This window comes from Suillus plorans, assembly GCF_016647745.1.
Source record: "Suillus plorans strain S12 chromosome Unknown HD556scaffold_15, whole genome shotgun sequence".
Taxonomy (NCBI): domain Eukaryota; kingdom Fungi; phylum Basidiomycota; class Agaricomycetes; order Boletales; family Suillaceae; genus Suillus; species Suillus plorans.
The window spans coordinates 368667-385047 of NW_024537399.1; the positions used below are offsets into that span (position 1 = coordinate 368667).

General features: G+C 45.7%; 6 protein-coding genes across 6 annotated transcripts; 3 read left to right on the top strand and 3 right to left on the bottom strand.

The window, feature by feature from the left end:
- Positions 1-38: 38 nt before the first annotated feature.
- Positions 39-764, top strand: HD556DRAFT_1431030 (mitochondrial 54S ribosomal protein YmL47; the record flags this gene model as incomplete). Its single annotated transcript, XM_041304963.1, has 4 exons — positions 39-350; positions 402-457; positions 504-571; positions 622-764. 4 exons carry the CDS (start codon positions 39-41, stop codon positions 762-764), a joined length of 579 nt encoding a protein of 192 aa, XP_041162744.1.
- Positions 765-970: 206 nt separating this feature from the next.
- On the bottom strand, positions 971-3282 carry HD556DRAFT_1431031 (fimbrin; the record flags this gene model as incomplete). The annotated part of the gene is made up of 8 exons (XM_041304964.1): positions 971-1012; positions 1070-1155; positions 1218-1477; positions 1525-2226; positions 2278-2750; positions 2800-2943; positions 3002-3155; positions 3206-3282. The coding sequence occupies 8 exons, from the start codon at positions 3280-3282 to the stop codon at positions 971-973; spliced, it is 1938 nt and encodes a 645-aa protein (XP_041162745.1).
- Positions 3283-4808: 1526 nt separating this feature from the next.
- On the bottom strand, positions 4809-5855 carry HD556DRAFT_1464595 (uncharacterized protein; the record flags this gene model as incomplete). The annotated part of the gene is made up of 4 exons (XM_041308325.1): positions 4809-5168; positions 5228-5371; positions 5415-5603; positions 5658-5855. 4 exons carry the CDS (start codon positions 5853-5855, stop codon positions 4809-4811), a joined length of 891 nt encoding a protein of 296 aa, XP_041162746.1.
- Positions 5856-6580: 725 nt separating this feature from the next.
- On the bottom strand, positions 6581-8053 carry HD556DRAFT_1440755 (uncharacterized protein; the record flags this gene model as incomplete). Its single annotated transcript, XM_041306160.1, has 6 exons — positions 6581-6751; positions 6804-6938; positions 7014-7058; positions 7112-7344; positions 7405-7771; positions 7847-8053. The coding sequence occupies 6 exons, from the start codon at positions 8051-8053 to the stop codon at positions 6581-6583; spliced, it is 1158 nt and encodes a 385-aa protein (XP_041162747.1).
- A 5511-nt stretch (positions 8054-13564) lies between these two features.
- Positions 13565-14068, top strand: HD556DRAFT_1189370 (uncharacterized protein; the record flags this gene model as incomplete). The annotated part of the gene is made up of 2 exons (XM_041296134.1): positions 13565-13759; positions 13811-14068. Coding segments are annotated over 2 exons (453 nt in total), but the record flags the coding sequence as incomplete, so codon positions are not given.
- A 920-nt stretch (positions 14069-14988) lies between these two features.
- On the top strand, positions 14989-16314 carry HD556DRAFT_1233058 (uncharacterized protein; the record flags this gene model as incomplete). Its single annotated transcript, XM_041297558.1, has 3 exons — positions 14989-15527; positions 15556-15962; positions 16016-16314. Coding segments are annotated over 3 exons (1245 nt in total), but the record flags the coding sequence as incomplete, so codon positions are not given.
- Positions 16315-16381: the final 67 nt, after the last annotated feature.

Sequence of the window (16381 nt, forward strand, 5' to 3'; positions counted from 1 at the left end):
CAAATATCACGCATTTACTGCTTTCAACGCTTAAGACGATGTTTTCATTGCTCCGGACGACCCTCGTACCACATTTGCCAGCTAGCGTCCGTTTCCGCTCACAGCTCGCACCTCGTCAAGTCCAACATGTCAAACGACACAAAGGTCGCGTTCCGATACCCATAGGCGGGTCAACCAAAGGCACTACACTTGCTTACGGTGAATGGGGTATCCGCATCAAGGGCATGGGCGTCCGCTTCAGCGCGAAACAGCTTACTACGGCTGAGGAAGTCATAAAGCGCAAAATAAAGGTCGTCAAAGGCGCAAAAGTCTATCTTAGAGTTTTTCCTGATATTCCAGTTTGCATCAAGGTCTGCTATACCTGTGTTTGTTCTCTACATGAACTTTGACATGTTTTCAAGGGAAATGAAACTCGTATGGGTAAAGGAAAAGGGACGTTTGAGTTTTGGGCTACCCGGTGTGTTCTTCTTTGTGCTTGTACATCATGAGGCTCATTTGCGCAGCGTTCCCACCGGTCGCGTCATATTTGAGATCGGAGGGACTCCAATTAGAGAAGAATTGGCACGCGAAGGCAGGAATTCTTACCCATCTCTATTTTTATTCACACTCATTCCCTCACAGCCTTACGCCAAGCAGCAGACAAGCTCCCGACGATAATGGAATTCATCACGCGTTCGACGCCCCCTAGACTAGGAAATTTAGTGCTACAACCAGAACCTTCTACCGACCAACTTTCATCTCCCACACAGACAGCTGAGACCTAGTTACTAGCCTTTGTAATGCATTCATAATTGGATTACAAGGTTTTGTACAGTCATCAAACCACATCGCGAACGTTTCAGGCAGAATAGTAGTATCACAGGTAATGTATATTTATTGGACTGTCCGCCACGTAGCGAGTTTGACGGACCTTGTTTGCAAACAACAACAGCGAGAATAGTGATAAATGAAAGAAAAACACAAGCTCAGATCACTGCGATATGCTCATCAAACTTGCAACAAACGTCAAAATCTGCAGCGACAATCAGCACGACGATGAAGAATAGTCATGGAATAAAAGGAGACGCACAAGCCGTGGACGAACGTCCACTATGTCCTCAGGCACCAAGAAAATCAGCGCGTTCATCTTTCTCGCAATAGAAATAGCCAATTTCGCTTGAAAGGAAGAGAACCAAAAATCAGCATCCGAGAAACCCCGACGTTTACAAAAAACCTACAATTCTGCCGCCGATCTTCATAAGCTCCACTCTCGCTGACATTAATCACAAGAGCGGGATCCACGATCCCTGGTCTCATCGCATCCAGCAGATCGAGGAAGAATAGCCCAGTGGTGATAGCTGGATCTTTGAATGACCGGATGGGTCGAACGCCTGTTTTGCCGTTTTGTGCAGTTGCGTTTGCCCATTTAAGCATGTCTGTGTCGCTGATGGGTCTGCCGGTCTTGGAGAGCGCCATCAGGGTCTTTGTGATGTTTAACCTGCAATCGAATTGAGATGTGTAGGTAGTGTGAAAGAGACGATGTACCTCATTAATTGCCAGACAAGACCAAGAACGAGCGTCTTTGAACCATCGACTATATCAGCCCCCTGTATACCAACGAGGTGCATCCCATTCTGCTTCCCAAGCTCCACTGCGTAGTTTGTGTTCTCCACTTGTTTGAAACGGGAGAGTGTGCTTTGGTTGGGAGTGACGCCAATATCTTCCTGCTCTTCCTCATCGAGCATCGTTGGAGGCGCAGCTTGTGCACCACCTTTGGGCTTCGAAACACGGCGCCATACTACAGAGCCAGGCGAAATTTTGTCGAATGCTTGGAGGATGATGAGCCCATCGCGTAAGTTCTCAAATAAGTTGAACACTGCTGGCTCGACGCCGAGCGAGTTGAGCCATAGCGTGAATGCGCGTGCTTCACGTTCACCCTCTGCGTCAAAGTCCTCTACAGCGCCGTAATCCTTGGCTTCTTGTTCATCGAGGGGTTCGAGACCAGGCCAGGTATTAAAGAGGTTTGCGACGAAGGCAAGGTTGAGACGGGGGTTACCGGAGACGAGGGATGAAGGTGTTAGGTACTTGCGACAGCCGATGACTTCAGCGTTTTGGAGGACTTGTTCTGCGCGTTGTCTCACGTCTTTAGTTTGAAGAGGTGCCAGGGAACATTGGTCTGGTTTGAGTTGGTTTAAGAGGACGGTGTAGTTCTCGCCGTCTGAGACGTCGCGGCTGAAGTTGTTAACTCTAATGGATCACGCATGAGAAGGGATCAATAAGTATAGATAATGAGCGTACCTCCGTTTCCACCCTGCAGCTTTCAAGTGGTAGTTGAACCAGCGGAGTAGAATTTGATCTGGCGTCAACCGTAGAAGATCGTCAATAGTTTCGCCATCCTCGCAAAGCCGATACAATTCAGGGTGAATCTTGATATCGACCTGCGCAAGCAAACCACGTCGGATGATTTGCCAGATAAGCCCAAGGATCAAATGCTCCCTCCCCTCTGCAATATCAGAAGAGCCAATATTGACGACGGAGCATCCGATACCCTTCGCAGACGCGATCACGATGTTGTTGTTCTCTGTCATCTGGAAAGCATTTAACGGCTTCCGGGGGTTTGGCTTGTTTAGCACACGCGTATCGATGGTGTCGGGGACGGAATCGTTGATCAGTTTACAGAGGATGAGGCCATCTTTGCATTCGTCGAAGAGCTGCATGGTTGAGGTAGGGATTGGGAAAAGGTTTCCAATGTCGGGGTCGTTCTCGATCACCTGCGGCCAGTGAATAAGACAAAAAATGACAGCGATGAGAGGAACTTACTGTGTTGATGTGATTTGTGAATTCCGTCCGCTCATCTTCATTGATCGTATGACTGACATTAGCGTTTGAGCCTTGGACGGTAACCTTTCCTGCTCGTGTTGGAAGGACCGAAGCCTTGGTTTGTGTGCGCAGCTTGACATTGAGCTGGCAAACGATCGCCGATGAGTGATGTGTGAGATGACATCATGGATGGTGTACGGACCTCTACCCAGTCCTCGAGCTCGACTTTACCGCTGGCATCAACAGAGACATGTTTAAGCGTCTCTCGAGCCTTGTCATACGATTCTCCGGTATTCTGAAGTGCTTGAAGAACAGCGCTCTTGTCTATACGACCTGGCGTGTTGGTACTAATCGCGCTGCGGACGAGATTTATTACTCAGTAATTTCGAAAGGAGATCTCCCGTACTTGAAGCGATTTACGAGATCAAACATTTCATCTTTGGAAACTTCTGGGTATTTCTTTTGAAGTCGAAAGGCCTCCATTGGAGATGATGAAGAGGAGGATAGTGGCGGTAATTGGACAGAGTAAGTGGTGAAACGCGGTGGGGGTTGCCGCTTGGCTGCGGACGATTGACTGCTCCGGGTCGTTACCATCACCATCTTCAACTTGTAAGTTGTTTCAAACAAACTTCGCTCTTTCTTTTCTGCTTATAACCCTTCAAGTTACACGCAGCACTGCGCAGCTGCCCGCAGTTCCGATCAGAGGGTATGACGCAACATTAACGAGGCACTATCTCGACTGTGCATGACACAACTTCAAGCAATTGCCCTTTGCCTCATGTCAATGGGCAATGGGCACAGGTGGAAACCCACTATTCTGAGAATGGCTCTCAGAGGTTAAACTGAACGACACAGTCTGAATAGAAAAATGAGACTAACAGCACATGTGCAAATGTGCAAATGTGTGATTTCGTTTGTCGCAGATTGTGCTAGAACAGTAGACATGCTCAAGCCTCATATGCATACTGTTGGGACCGCCAATAGTTTCATCAGTGAATTGGTGAACAAATGAGGATAGTATTCAAAGCAATATAATGTAAGGCATTGCAACAATCAGACTCCAACTTGCCCAGCTGTGACAGTGACTATTTAGTGCGCAACACTCGAAATCAATGGCACAAGTGACAAGAGAAGAATGCTCTCTGGAATTAACAGGATAAAAGTCTGATAATCAGGGTTCAGAAAACACTGCTGTATGACTACGAATTGACTCTGGTTTTATACTACTAATAGGGTTCAGGAGATAACAGTAAAGCAAGCAGGTGGGGACAGAAACAGGTAGTAAGTACATCAGCCAAGCCACCACACCCTGGCAGGAGTATCCATACACCCTTGGTTATTGTAGTTGAAGGCTATGTATCCATACTCACCAGCTAGTATGATGAGTTTTCCGCAAGTATCAGACACATCTGTCGAAGTATGACCAACTCAGGTGTACAGGGAACATCAGGAAAACTGCATATTACTTAATGTTCCCTTTAAGAAATAAGGTCAGAGTCGCCGAAAGTGTGAAAAAGTCCAATTCAAGTCCAGAACCAGTAAGAACACTGCACTTAAAAAAATTAGATCCATTTTCTTATGTTTGAGCTTAAATTTGTCTTAACGCGCTTTGCAAAACAAATGTCAAAATTGTCCAACTTGAAACCGCTCGTAAGTGCGTAACAAGACACAAGTAAGTATGAAGTCAGGAACAAGTCAAAAACATGCCAAGCAGAATGAAAAGTGCGGTAGCAGTGAAACAAAACAAGTAGCAGGCTCAACTGAGATGATTAATGAGATGGGAGAAAATAACACAAAAGCATGCAGCACTGGAATGATCAATGAGATGGGAGAAAATAGCACAAAAGCACGCAGCAATGATATCAAATCATTGTACTAAGCTTGCGAGGATGCAACCAAATGGGCGAGAAACGTAAGTGCACCGGTGAACATCCAGGAAACAGCGATCTGGAAATCAGGATGATGAGTGAATGACAATGGTTAATGCATGCAGTGAAGTGAACTTACCTTTAGCGGAAGGCAAGTAAATTGACATATTTCTCATCAATCTCTTCCTCAGGCTCGTCAGCTCCCTTGGACCATCCTCCACAAGAGGAAGCTTTCATGTATTGCTGTGCTTGCTGAACAATGCCCTGCATGGCTGTAGAGGGAACATTCTTAATTGCTTGCAAGAGCATGCACATATCGTAACCCCAAAGCAGCTCAGAAAAGCTCTCATTCTCCCCAATAACAGCTTCCCAGATGTCTCCGTTGACAGCCGATGCCTTACCCTTGCGTATAGTAGTAGCCTTCTTCTTTCCCTTCCCAGTAGCCATCGTGATAGTGAAACTCATTGCTCCTACCGAAAGGAGGTACAGAGCGTGTTTTACCTGTCAAAAATTTAAGATGAGTAAGAAAAAGTGGAACATAGTAAATGTAGGATAGTTACCGCCCCTGCCAATAAAGCAAGTGATGCCCGCATAATGTCGTTTTCACTGTTGAGCGCTGGAACTTTCACCCAGCCTTGGGTATAGTTGAGATGTGCAGCAAATGTCTGCAACACAAACATAGACTGCCACATCCCCGTCCATGCCTAAATGATAGAACTGTGTTAGCATGAGGTGATGTAAAAAGACAACACAACCCTCTGGATCATCAGAACTAATGTCTGAGAAATGGAAACAGTTATCTTCAAGCCAGAACTTGGCAAAGTTGATGCGCTCTTGGTCAGTTTCATAAGTATAATCAGAAGCCATGAGACTCGTAATGATCATGACAGCAGCAGATCCAAACCCTCCATGCCATTCACTGAGGCATTGTTTAGCCTACCATTTGTCAAGTAAGTGTTGGCCTGTAAATTGAAGATACTGTCAACGTACCACATGATAGACGGCACCACCAAGGACAATCTTGTAGTTCTTCAGTGATGGATTGTCTGCATAAACGACATTCCACGTCTTTGTCAGAATCGGGATGAGTGTGTCGTCCTCGATCAACCAAGGGTGGACATTCTCGCCACCTGCTGCATGTGCGACTGTAGGGATGAAAACTCCGCTGTAGAGACTCATGCCTCTCATGGTGTGATATGGCAGTATTCACTAGGGAGCGCAACGCGCGCCATGCGCGCACCATTCCCGCGCTTTACGATGGATACGCGCGCGCGCTTTCCCGTGCTTGGTCGCCCTATAGCGCCAGCCTTCCGGAAGCATCCATCCACTGTCCACCAAGCTCTCTAGTGCGTGTATTTCCATCTCCCTTATTTACATATCATTCCACCTTTATTTATATCATGGACCCTTACTTACATACATATATCTTTACATACCTTACTCGGTAGCGCTTCGGCTCCGCGTGACAGCGCTTAGGCGCCGTATATAAGCGCCAGCATTACATACTATTAGAGAACTTTTCCAACTTAGACTTTACCTCCCACTTACCACCCACATACTACCTAGGAGAACATAGTAGAAATCTATTCTTTGACACCTCGCGCTCGTATCTCTTGTCTAGTATCTAATCACCCCTTAAGCAAACTCACTCTTACTCTCTCTCATTACCGCTCACGCGCGCGCGCTTCCCGCGCCTCGCGCGTACCTTCGCTTTCCCGCGCCTTGTGCGCACCTGCGCACTTTCTCGCGCTTCGCATCAGCCGACCAGTAGCGCCTTCGGCGCGCACTACTAGATCCTTGCTGCACTCGCTTCCCCTTTAGGGTCGAACGCACTTGTCGTCTCAAGTATAGCAGACTAGGCAACGCGCGACCTCACAACATTTACAGATACAGTCTGGAGCATCATTTGTTCCTCACAGTATTGTTGTTTCTACACCGCGCCATAAATTTCCATCCAAGCAACCAGGAGGAAGGTCACTGTTCTTGTATTTTGCCTTCGAGGGCTCTCCAACTGCCACCTCACTTTCTGCCTCTCGTTTGATATGCTTGGACGGAGGAGCATTATCCACAATTTCCACGCTGGCCTTGAATATGAATTTGTATCAGTGAAGTCTTATATAAGTTGATGTGACTTACTGATGCTGTGACTCGCTTATTCCCACCCATGTTCCTCATGGCAGTGCTAGCATCGTGGTGTTCAACACCAGAATCATCATCATCATCTACAAACACGATAGCATCTTCCTGGCCCTCCAAGTCCACAGCGATGTCCTTTGGTTCAGATCAGGTAATATGGGGACGGGTGTTACCCGATCCATATTGAAGGAGTCTTAATTGCGAAGGAACTGGTGGAGTTAGAGGTTGGGGAATATCTTGGACTTCAATCATGTCCTAAATAAATATCAATATTTAAGAAATTTGAAACTATACAAAAACTTAGCTACCATTGATTTTTGATTGTGCATTGTTTTACCCATGTTTGCAAGGGTATATGCCACCAAGCGCTCAGGTCCATCAGCTTCATCTGGTGTGTGCTCTTCAGCTTCAACATCATCGTTAAACACAGAGCCCTCAGGTGTTGCAGGAGGAGCTGTAGCAGTAGTGGTTGCATTGGTTGTTGCATGAGTGACTCGAGAGAGTGCAGATCCTGTCGGATGAGAAAGAGAAGAGGCACTTTCTAAGTGCAATGACACCTTGAATCCAGACTCGAGCTTCATATTGACTCATTGAGCCCAACCTGAAACTGCAGCTATTTTTTTGATGTCGCTAGTAAATTCATGGAGCAGATTCCAATAGAATAACATCGTTTCAGTCAGTAAAAGCATGATATGAGCAGTTAAGAAAAAAGCACCCACATCAGCTTGTTTCCATTCCCAGCGGCATCTGATGCACGTGGATGGGATGGCTGCATTAACAGCATCGTGGTGATCAGTCCTCTGGATACGCTTTCTCCGTTCAAGAACTTGAAAGTCATCATCATCATCATCATCATCATCATCATCATCATCATCATCATCATCATCATCATCATCATCATCATCATCATCATCATCATCATCATCATCATCATCATCATCATCATCATCATCATCATCTGCAACAGCCTGAGTGTGAGAGGAAGATGCTGTTGTCGTAGTGCCTTTCCCAACTGGGCGTGGTCATGGCTTCTTTGTTGAGACTGCGTTCTTCTGCTGGATGGCAGCTTTCTGCTGAGCAGCAGCCACTTGAGTAATGGCTTGTCTTGTCTTCTCATCTTGTTCATCTTGTTCCTTCTCTGCGTGCGCCTTATCCTCTTTGAGTTGAGCTGTAGTGCGCCTCTTCTGTTTGGCATCTAGAACCACCTGAGCAGGCCTCTTCAATGCATTGGTTGGACGTGTGTGAACCATGACCAGCAAGACTCAAACAAGGTGGATGTGAAGATGTGGCAATGAGGTCAACTCGCTGAAGCTTAGAGTTGTTAAAGGTTATTTTACGTGTATATTTTGTTTTTGCTACACACTATTACAACTCAATCCCTCGTGATTAACTCATTTTATCACAATGTCAAACACACACCCTCATCGCCAGTCTCAAAGAAGTCTTCATTCACGCAAAGTATTTCAGGCTAATATGATTTCCTGTCCTCATGCTGGCTGTGCGCATTCTTTCAAAAACAGATCCGGACTCACACAACATCGACATGCCATGCACGACTATTCTTTTGACATCCTGAATGAACTGAGAGCCCAAGAACGTTCTGTTCGGGCTGGAGAACCAAACCTTGAGGCAGGAGAAGGCCTCGAGGCGGAAGAATTCAACCTTGAGGCTGGTGAAGCAGACATCAAGGCTGGAGATTGGGACATCGAGGCTGGAGATCAGGACATTGAGGCTGAAAACTCAAATATTCCACCGACTCTGGTCCTAAATCCTAAAGAGACCTACTGAGATTATCACTTGGAGCTCAACGGTGCACATCTGACTATTCTATCATTGACATGTTTCTTATTTTTCTATTGATACAGGAAAAATCTGTGATGAACATGGTCAGTTCCTTGACCCGGATACTCCACCACCTCCATTCACGACAAGAGAACATGGTGACTGGACACCATTCCGCGATTGCACAGAGTTCGAAACCATGGAATTTTTATATACTCAAAATCAAATGTCCGGTGGTGATATTGACAAGCTTATGTACCTATGGGGAAGAACCCTTGCGCATCATGGAGACATCCCACCATTCGCTGATCACAAAGACTTATATTCAACCATCGATGCGATACCCCTTGGAGAAGTGGCATGGGAGAGCTTCACAATGAAGTTCAATGGGAAAGGCTCGGATCCTAATGATTCTGAGACTCACACCCCATGGATGGATACTCCTTACACTGCATGGTTTCGAGATCCCCATGCTGTGGTCCGCAGCATGCTTGCAAATCCAGACTTCAAGGATGAGATGGAGTACACGCCTTATCGTGAGTGGAAGGGAGAGGGAGATGATGCAAAACAGCAGTGGTGCAATGTGATGTCAGGAGACTGGGCATGGAATCAAGCTGTAAGTTCTTTACTACGTCTCAATACTTGACATGAAGCTAATCTAAATTAATCTCAGGATGAAATAGCCAAAGATCCGGCAACACATGGCTTGACCTTTGTGCCCGTTCTTCTTGGAAGCGACAAGACAACGGTCTCAGTTGCAACCAGGCAAAATGACTATTATCCCCTCTATGCCTCAATTGGCAATGTACACAATAGTGTTTGGCACGCTCATCGTAATGCTGTCGCTGTCATTGGCTTTTTAGCCATACCAAAAAGTATGTAATAATTTCATTTTTATGGCGCCTGCTTTACAAAGATTCTACAGCTGTAAAAAAATATTCCGAAGATGCACATTTTAGAAAATTTAAGAAACAATTGTTTCATTCATCTCTCTCACGAATACTGCGCTCTTTCAAGACCTTCATGACTGTTCCTGAGGTCGTGCGCTTTGGGGATGGTCACTTTCGATGTGTCATCTATGGCTTAGGACCATACATCACGGATTATCCAGAACAGGTCGTACTTTCTTGTATCGTGTCAAATTGGTGTGCTAAGTAAGTAATCTTTTTGCGTGAACTTGTCTAAATCTAATGTATTCTCAAGATGTCTTGCTTTTCCAACAGATCTAGATGGCAAAGATGCCCAACTTCGTGCTCGAGTAGTCACAGACGTCCTTTGTGATAATGTTGACTTCAATACTCTGTGTTGTCAGTGGGGTGTTGATGCTGACGTCGTGGTAAGCCTCATTTCATTTTAATTGCTTCAAGCTTTCTAACAACAGTAGCCATTTACGAATGATTATCCACGTGCCGACATCCATGAACTTCTGTCCTCCGATATCCTGCATCAACTTATCAAAGGTACCTTCAAAGACCACCTTGTCACCTGGGTTGAGAAGTACTTGGAACGCATACATGGAAAGACTCGTGCCAAGGTGGTGATGGATGACATAGACAGAAGGTATGCTCATGATATCTCTCTGGTGACCCTTACTGATCCACAGATTTGTTCCTCCAGAATCGCTGCAGTGCCATCATTCGCAGGCCTTCGCCGGTTTCCTCAAGGCCGTGGTTTTACTCAATGGACTGGTAACAATTTGAAGGCCTTGATGAAGGTCTATTTACCTGCGATTGAGGGGCATGTGCCCGATGATGTTGTCCGGTGTTTTTGTGCCTTCCTTGAATTTTGCTACCTCGTACGACAGGATATTATTACAGAGGACATGCTCAAGGAAATTGAGGAGGCCCTTGACCGGTTTCATCATTATCGCAAGATTTTTCAAGAGACCGGTGTTCGTTTTGATGGATTCTCATTACCACATCAGCATTTCCTGGTGCACTATGTTACACTTATCCGCATGTTTGGTGCGCCAAATGGTGTGTTCATCCATTACAGAGTCAAAACACATCAAGGCTGTGAAAGAACCATGGCAACGATCGAGCAAATTCAACGCATCTGGACAGATGTTGCTCACAAACCAGCGCCTCAATAAACTCGCTGCTGCACATACTGACTTCATAGCATGTGGAATGTTAGGTCCACATCCTGGTATGTATGTTTCTTTTGTATACTAATGCATACTGAATAAAAACTTGTGTACTAGATATCGGCCCACAACACCCATCGCAGGACAATGGAAATATGAAGGACGGTGGTGAGGCAGGTGATGGTGGCGAGGTGGACAATGGTGGCGAGGTGGACAATGGTTGCAAGGTGGACAATGGTGGCAAGGCGGATGATGGTGCAGTAGAGGGAGCCCAAGTGCAATGTGATGTGAAACTGGCACACATGCCTCATGCATTGTCTTTTCTTTTACATATACCATTATCTGACCCAACAAAAGAATGCAGACGACCGTACACCATTTGTGCACTGGCTAAAGAACTCGATGTACCAAACTTGCCTCAACTGGTCCGCCTTTTTCTCTATGACCAACTCCTCGCAGACAACGATCATACATCTGATACTGTCCCACTCAGTGCTTGCCCCAGATTTGAAGGCCGCATCAAGGTTTTTGGCTCGGCAGCAGCTACTTTCTTTGCACCAAGTGATCCAAGCGGTATTGGGGGAATGCGACGCGAACATATCCGTTCCGTCCCTTCGTGGTGTGGAGGGCCAGGACACTATGACACCATATTTGTGAACACCCGAAGCGAGGGTGGAATACACAGTATGGAGGTTGCCCGTGTGTTATGTTTCTTTTCCTTTCGTCACGGTTATGGCCATGATTTGAAGACTTTTCCGTGCGCTCTGGTACACTGGTTTAAGCTGGTCTCTGATGAGCCCGATCCTGGAGATGGAATGTGGATGGTCAAGCCATCATTTCTCAACTCGGAGCTGGACACTCGGGAGCTCTCAATCATTCATATTGACATGATCGTTCGTGCAGCTCACTTGCTGCCCATTTTTGGCAATGAATTTGTCCCAGAGAAAGCTACATTCCACGAGACTCTAGATATTTACTGTGTGTTCTATGTTAACAAATTCACAGATCATCATTCCTTCAAAATAGCATCTTGAGCGCATTATTTGAACTTGGTCACTTAAATTACTTGATTATCTTGCAATTTTTTCTCAGTCAGATGCCTAAGTAGTGTCAAGTAAAAACAAAGTAACTTGATGTCATCTTAGCTGACTTAACACAATTTTTACATTTTCAAGCTCGGTTAAGTGAAGTGTAAATTTGCTGATAAACCCATAGATAACGTGTAATGTACATGAATTGTAAACTACTCTTATATACTGTAAAATATTAGTACTCTTGGTCGGGTTTCTACATAGCCAAAATATTACACATCAGTGAACCACAAATTTCTCCCCAGAAAATGCCTATTTCGACAGTTTCCCACAGTTTCCCACAGACTCTCACAGAGTGGACAGCACTCACAAAAGTCACATAAGCACAGACAAGTATTTCACACAGCTCTGACAGGACGTACAGCTCTCAAGGTTGCCAGTGCTAGTGCTGTCTCAGTTGAATAGTACTAAACCTTGAATAACTTAAATTACTAGTATAGTAGTGCTAGATAATGCACTCGGTAAGGTAATGAGGAATGACGAGGCTATCTCTTCATGAGGAAGAGTATCATTTGAGTTGACAGATGACTGAGGTGTCATTGGAAGTGCCCACTTCCGAAGTCCAGCCTGGCTAGTAGTACTAGTATCACACAATGGCACGATACATCATTCCATTAAAAAAACACTCGATTGAATATATGCAATGGTATATATGCACTCGGTAAGGTAATACAAAAAACAGTACGTGACCAAAAACAGTGCGCGACCATGAAATACACTGGTCGTACATCAATTCAATTGGATAGTGATATTTTGACTGGCGGCCCACGACTCGATGTAAGAACCTGTAGCCTGTCCGTTATAGCACTGTGAATATCAATGTATTGGAAGACTTACCATCCAGAGCATAAGGAAGCACTTGGTGAGAAAGGCCGTGCTTTTTAAAGGCGATCCACATGTATCCCAATCCGACGTCTGCCTTGTCAAGTTTGCACTCGGATATGCTGGATTTGAACTTCAATAGATTGGCCAAAACTTCATGCTCATGGACCACGCAATCAGCCAATGATTTCTTGGCTCTGAATACCTCTCATCTCGCTCTCGCGAGTTCCATAAGCAAGTTGGCCTCAAGATCATCCATGTCTTCGATAGTCTACAAACATGTTAGACAATAGATGCTAGTTGCTGGTGGAAATATCAAGCCACTTACCATAGAGCCAATAGCATCAGTGACATCGTACAATTCCGAGAGATCATGGTCGTGGTTACTGATTTTCACCGGCACTCAGAGGTGAGCTGCATGCGAAACACAGCACTGAGGGAAGCGAGAAGATGCTGTAGTGATGTTCTCATGGATGTTGAGACTAACAAGTGGGGTCGACTCAGACATAAGTACTAAAATAATCAATATTATCATATGGGCAATGCTGACTCGTTTGGCCTTTGTTTATTCTATACAGTAGATTCGGTAAAGTCCGAGCTGACTTTGACGTACACATGTCCATGTTTTTCTCACACCTATACATTCTATTCTTATCGTTATGTTTCAGTGTCCTTCGTGCGGCAAAGGTGGATTCAAAGACGAGGTTGCTGTAGCCCGTCATATGAATCAGCCTCGCTCAGGATGCAGCACCTGGCTACAGGATATGATACAGTTTGAGTCTGCACGAACCGAGTCTATGAACGTTGATAGTAATGAGCTCGATATTCCGGACAATCATCTCCATCTCGCAAACACGTACAAAGACCATGACGGATCTGGAGGCTGGGGTGAGAATACTGGACATGGCATTGATTTAAATGAGGGTGGTTCTCCGGTCAATGAAGAAGGAACATTACCGACTGGCAACTTCATCGACTGGTTCCCCGGAGCTTCTCAAATGTATGGCACAGGTCATACTTTCCTTGACTTGCTCAACTCAGATGAGAACAGTGTGCACCGTGCAACAAATCTTTACTATCCATTCAGTGGCCAGAAAGATTGGGAACTTGCGTCATGGCTACTTCATTCGGGATTAAGCATGGGGAAGATAGATAGCTTTTTGTCACTTGAGATAGTAAGTACTCAATATCTTCAATTGGTAGAGTCTAACAACGTGCATGGTAAGATTCAGGGTCTTCCTCTGTCGTTCTCATCGGCCAAGGAACTGCAAGGCAGAGCAGAAATGTTGCCGAGCAGTCCACACTGGATGTCTCAAGTAATTGAGATGACACATCCAACAAAAACACCGGTCGTCTTATATTGGCGCGACCCATTGGATTGTATCTCCAGTATTCTCAACCATCCATCCTTTCACGACCAGTTAGACTTTACGCCTCGCAAGGTGTATACCATGGCGCAGCAGCTGTGCCATGTGTACTCCGAATGGATGACAGGAGATGATGCATGGAAGATGCAGGTGCATAGCTTCGCTTGTTCAAGGCACTCTCAGTACTTATCGTTTTCGACGCAGTCGGCTCTACCACGAGGTGCGATGCTGCTTGGGACCATTCTATCATCCGACAAGACAAATATATCTATGATGATGGGCGACAGAATCGCACACCCGCTCCTCATCAGCCTCACTAATATACACATGTCCACCTGACTCAAGACATCATCTAATTCTTTTGTGCTCACTGCCCTGCTCCCTGTACCAAAATTCCTTCATAAAAATAAATGTATGCGCAGTATGCTAGGGGATCGTCTAGTCCATCAATGCCTGGACATTGTTTTAGAGCTGCTAAAGCTGGCTGCCCGTGAGGGAATTATGCTGTCAGATCCTGTTGGGCATAGTCGCTACTGTTTCACTCCTCTTGCAAGTTACATCATCGATACTCCGGAGGCCATGATGTTGGCTGCTGTTGGTGGCAAAACTTTGCCGGTTACTATGGCCATGTTCAAGCAATTGGCAACCCTTTCCAACACGAGCCCTGAACTAGTTTAATGACACTTGCACAAATAGCTGCTGTCCGGAGCAAGGTCAATTCCAATGATATCAAAGCTTTCTTCTGCGAAGCACAGAGGTTTTGTCTAAATGGTGTCAACAAACCTTTTTGGCAGGATTGGCTCTTTGCTGACCCATCACACTTCCTCACTCCCGAAACCATCCACCATCTTCACCGAGAGTTCTACGACCACGACCTCAAGTGGATCACATGTGCAGTCGGGGAAGCAGAGATTGATTTCCACTTCTTGGCATTGCAGCCTGTGACAGGGTTTCACCATTTCCATGGCGGCATTTCAAAGCTAAAGCAGGTCACAGGGCATGCCCAACGTGACATCCAGCACTCGATTATTATATGAGCTCTGACAGACTTCCATTATCTCGTGCAGTCACCACAGATAGACAATCACAATATCGAGCATATTTCCGCAGCGCTGGCCAAATTTCACACTAACAAACATGCAATCACAGCTGCTGGGCTTCGTCGTGGACAACACAACAAGCCTATCGATAACTGGTACATACCGAAGATAGAGCTTATGTACAATATAGTTCCCAGTATATGCAACACCGGCATCACCATGCAGTGGAGTGCAGACGCTACGGAGCACGCACATATCACTGAGATAAAAGATTCTGCACGGTCAAGTAACAACAACAATTACGATTCACAAATCTGTTGTCACCTTGATTGTGCAGATAAATGTCGTCGCTTTGATCTCGCAACAAGTCTATTAGACTTGAGACTACGAACCAGCCTAGATCAACACCTCAACGTTGATGACATCGTTGATTTTGATGTTGACGGTGATGATGATGACAGCGATCTCTCTGCAGACCTCTTGGCCACGGTCAAGTGCCCTGGATATGCATGTCCAATCACTGACTACTTTACAATGTCAAAGGTTCTCTGCACAGGGAGGTAGGGACAGTCCCTCTACCATTGCGCACCTTCATTGTTGGACGTATGGCCTTTCATCTCATCAATCAGGGCCATCTCCATCAATGATGCTGCCCTTAGATTCGGCCTTCCCGACTTACAACCAGCCATCGCTGACTTCCTTTGTCATGAATATATCCACGAATATGGTCATGTTCATCCGCTTGGGGGGGGCTAGGAGGGATGGGTGCAATGCTTCACTTCCATTTGAACAACTGCAAATATGGTTCAAACTTTGGCTCCAGGATACAGAATTTCACAATACCACCAGCGTGCGGCCTGCACAGACCCTGAACTGCGCACCACCTTCTGACATTTGGCCATTTGGTCGGTATGACACTGTTATTGTCAATAATGAGGAAGGGCACTCATGGCCTGCTGATGGTCTTTGTGGTGATTGATCTTCTTTCATTATACTAAGTGCTCTCTAACTCTTGAGTTTCTAGGTCATGTTGTCGCTCAAATGAGGCTTATTCTATGTCCAATTAGAAAGACAGGCACACAGGGGACTCGGAAGAATTGCTTCCTCACTTATGTGCAACACTTCAACAATAGCGAGCATGAACCAGCTACGCAGCTACAAGTGCTCAAGAGGGCGAAACGGTCAAACAGGGCTCGCATTGGTGATGTGATACCAGTCACTCAGCTCAGAGTGCCTGTTAATGTTGTCCCTCACTTTGGTGCAAGTGCAGACCCTTGTCTCACTCAATATAACAGTATGGAGCTCCCAGTGATTTTTGTATGAATCTTGTGTTATTTTTAGTTAGACTGCGGTGATAAGCAACGCCTCTGAGTCTCACCGTCATCGTCCC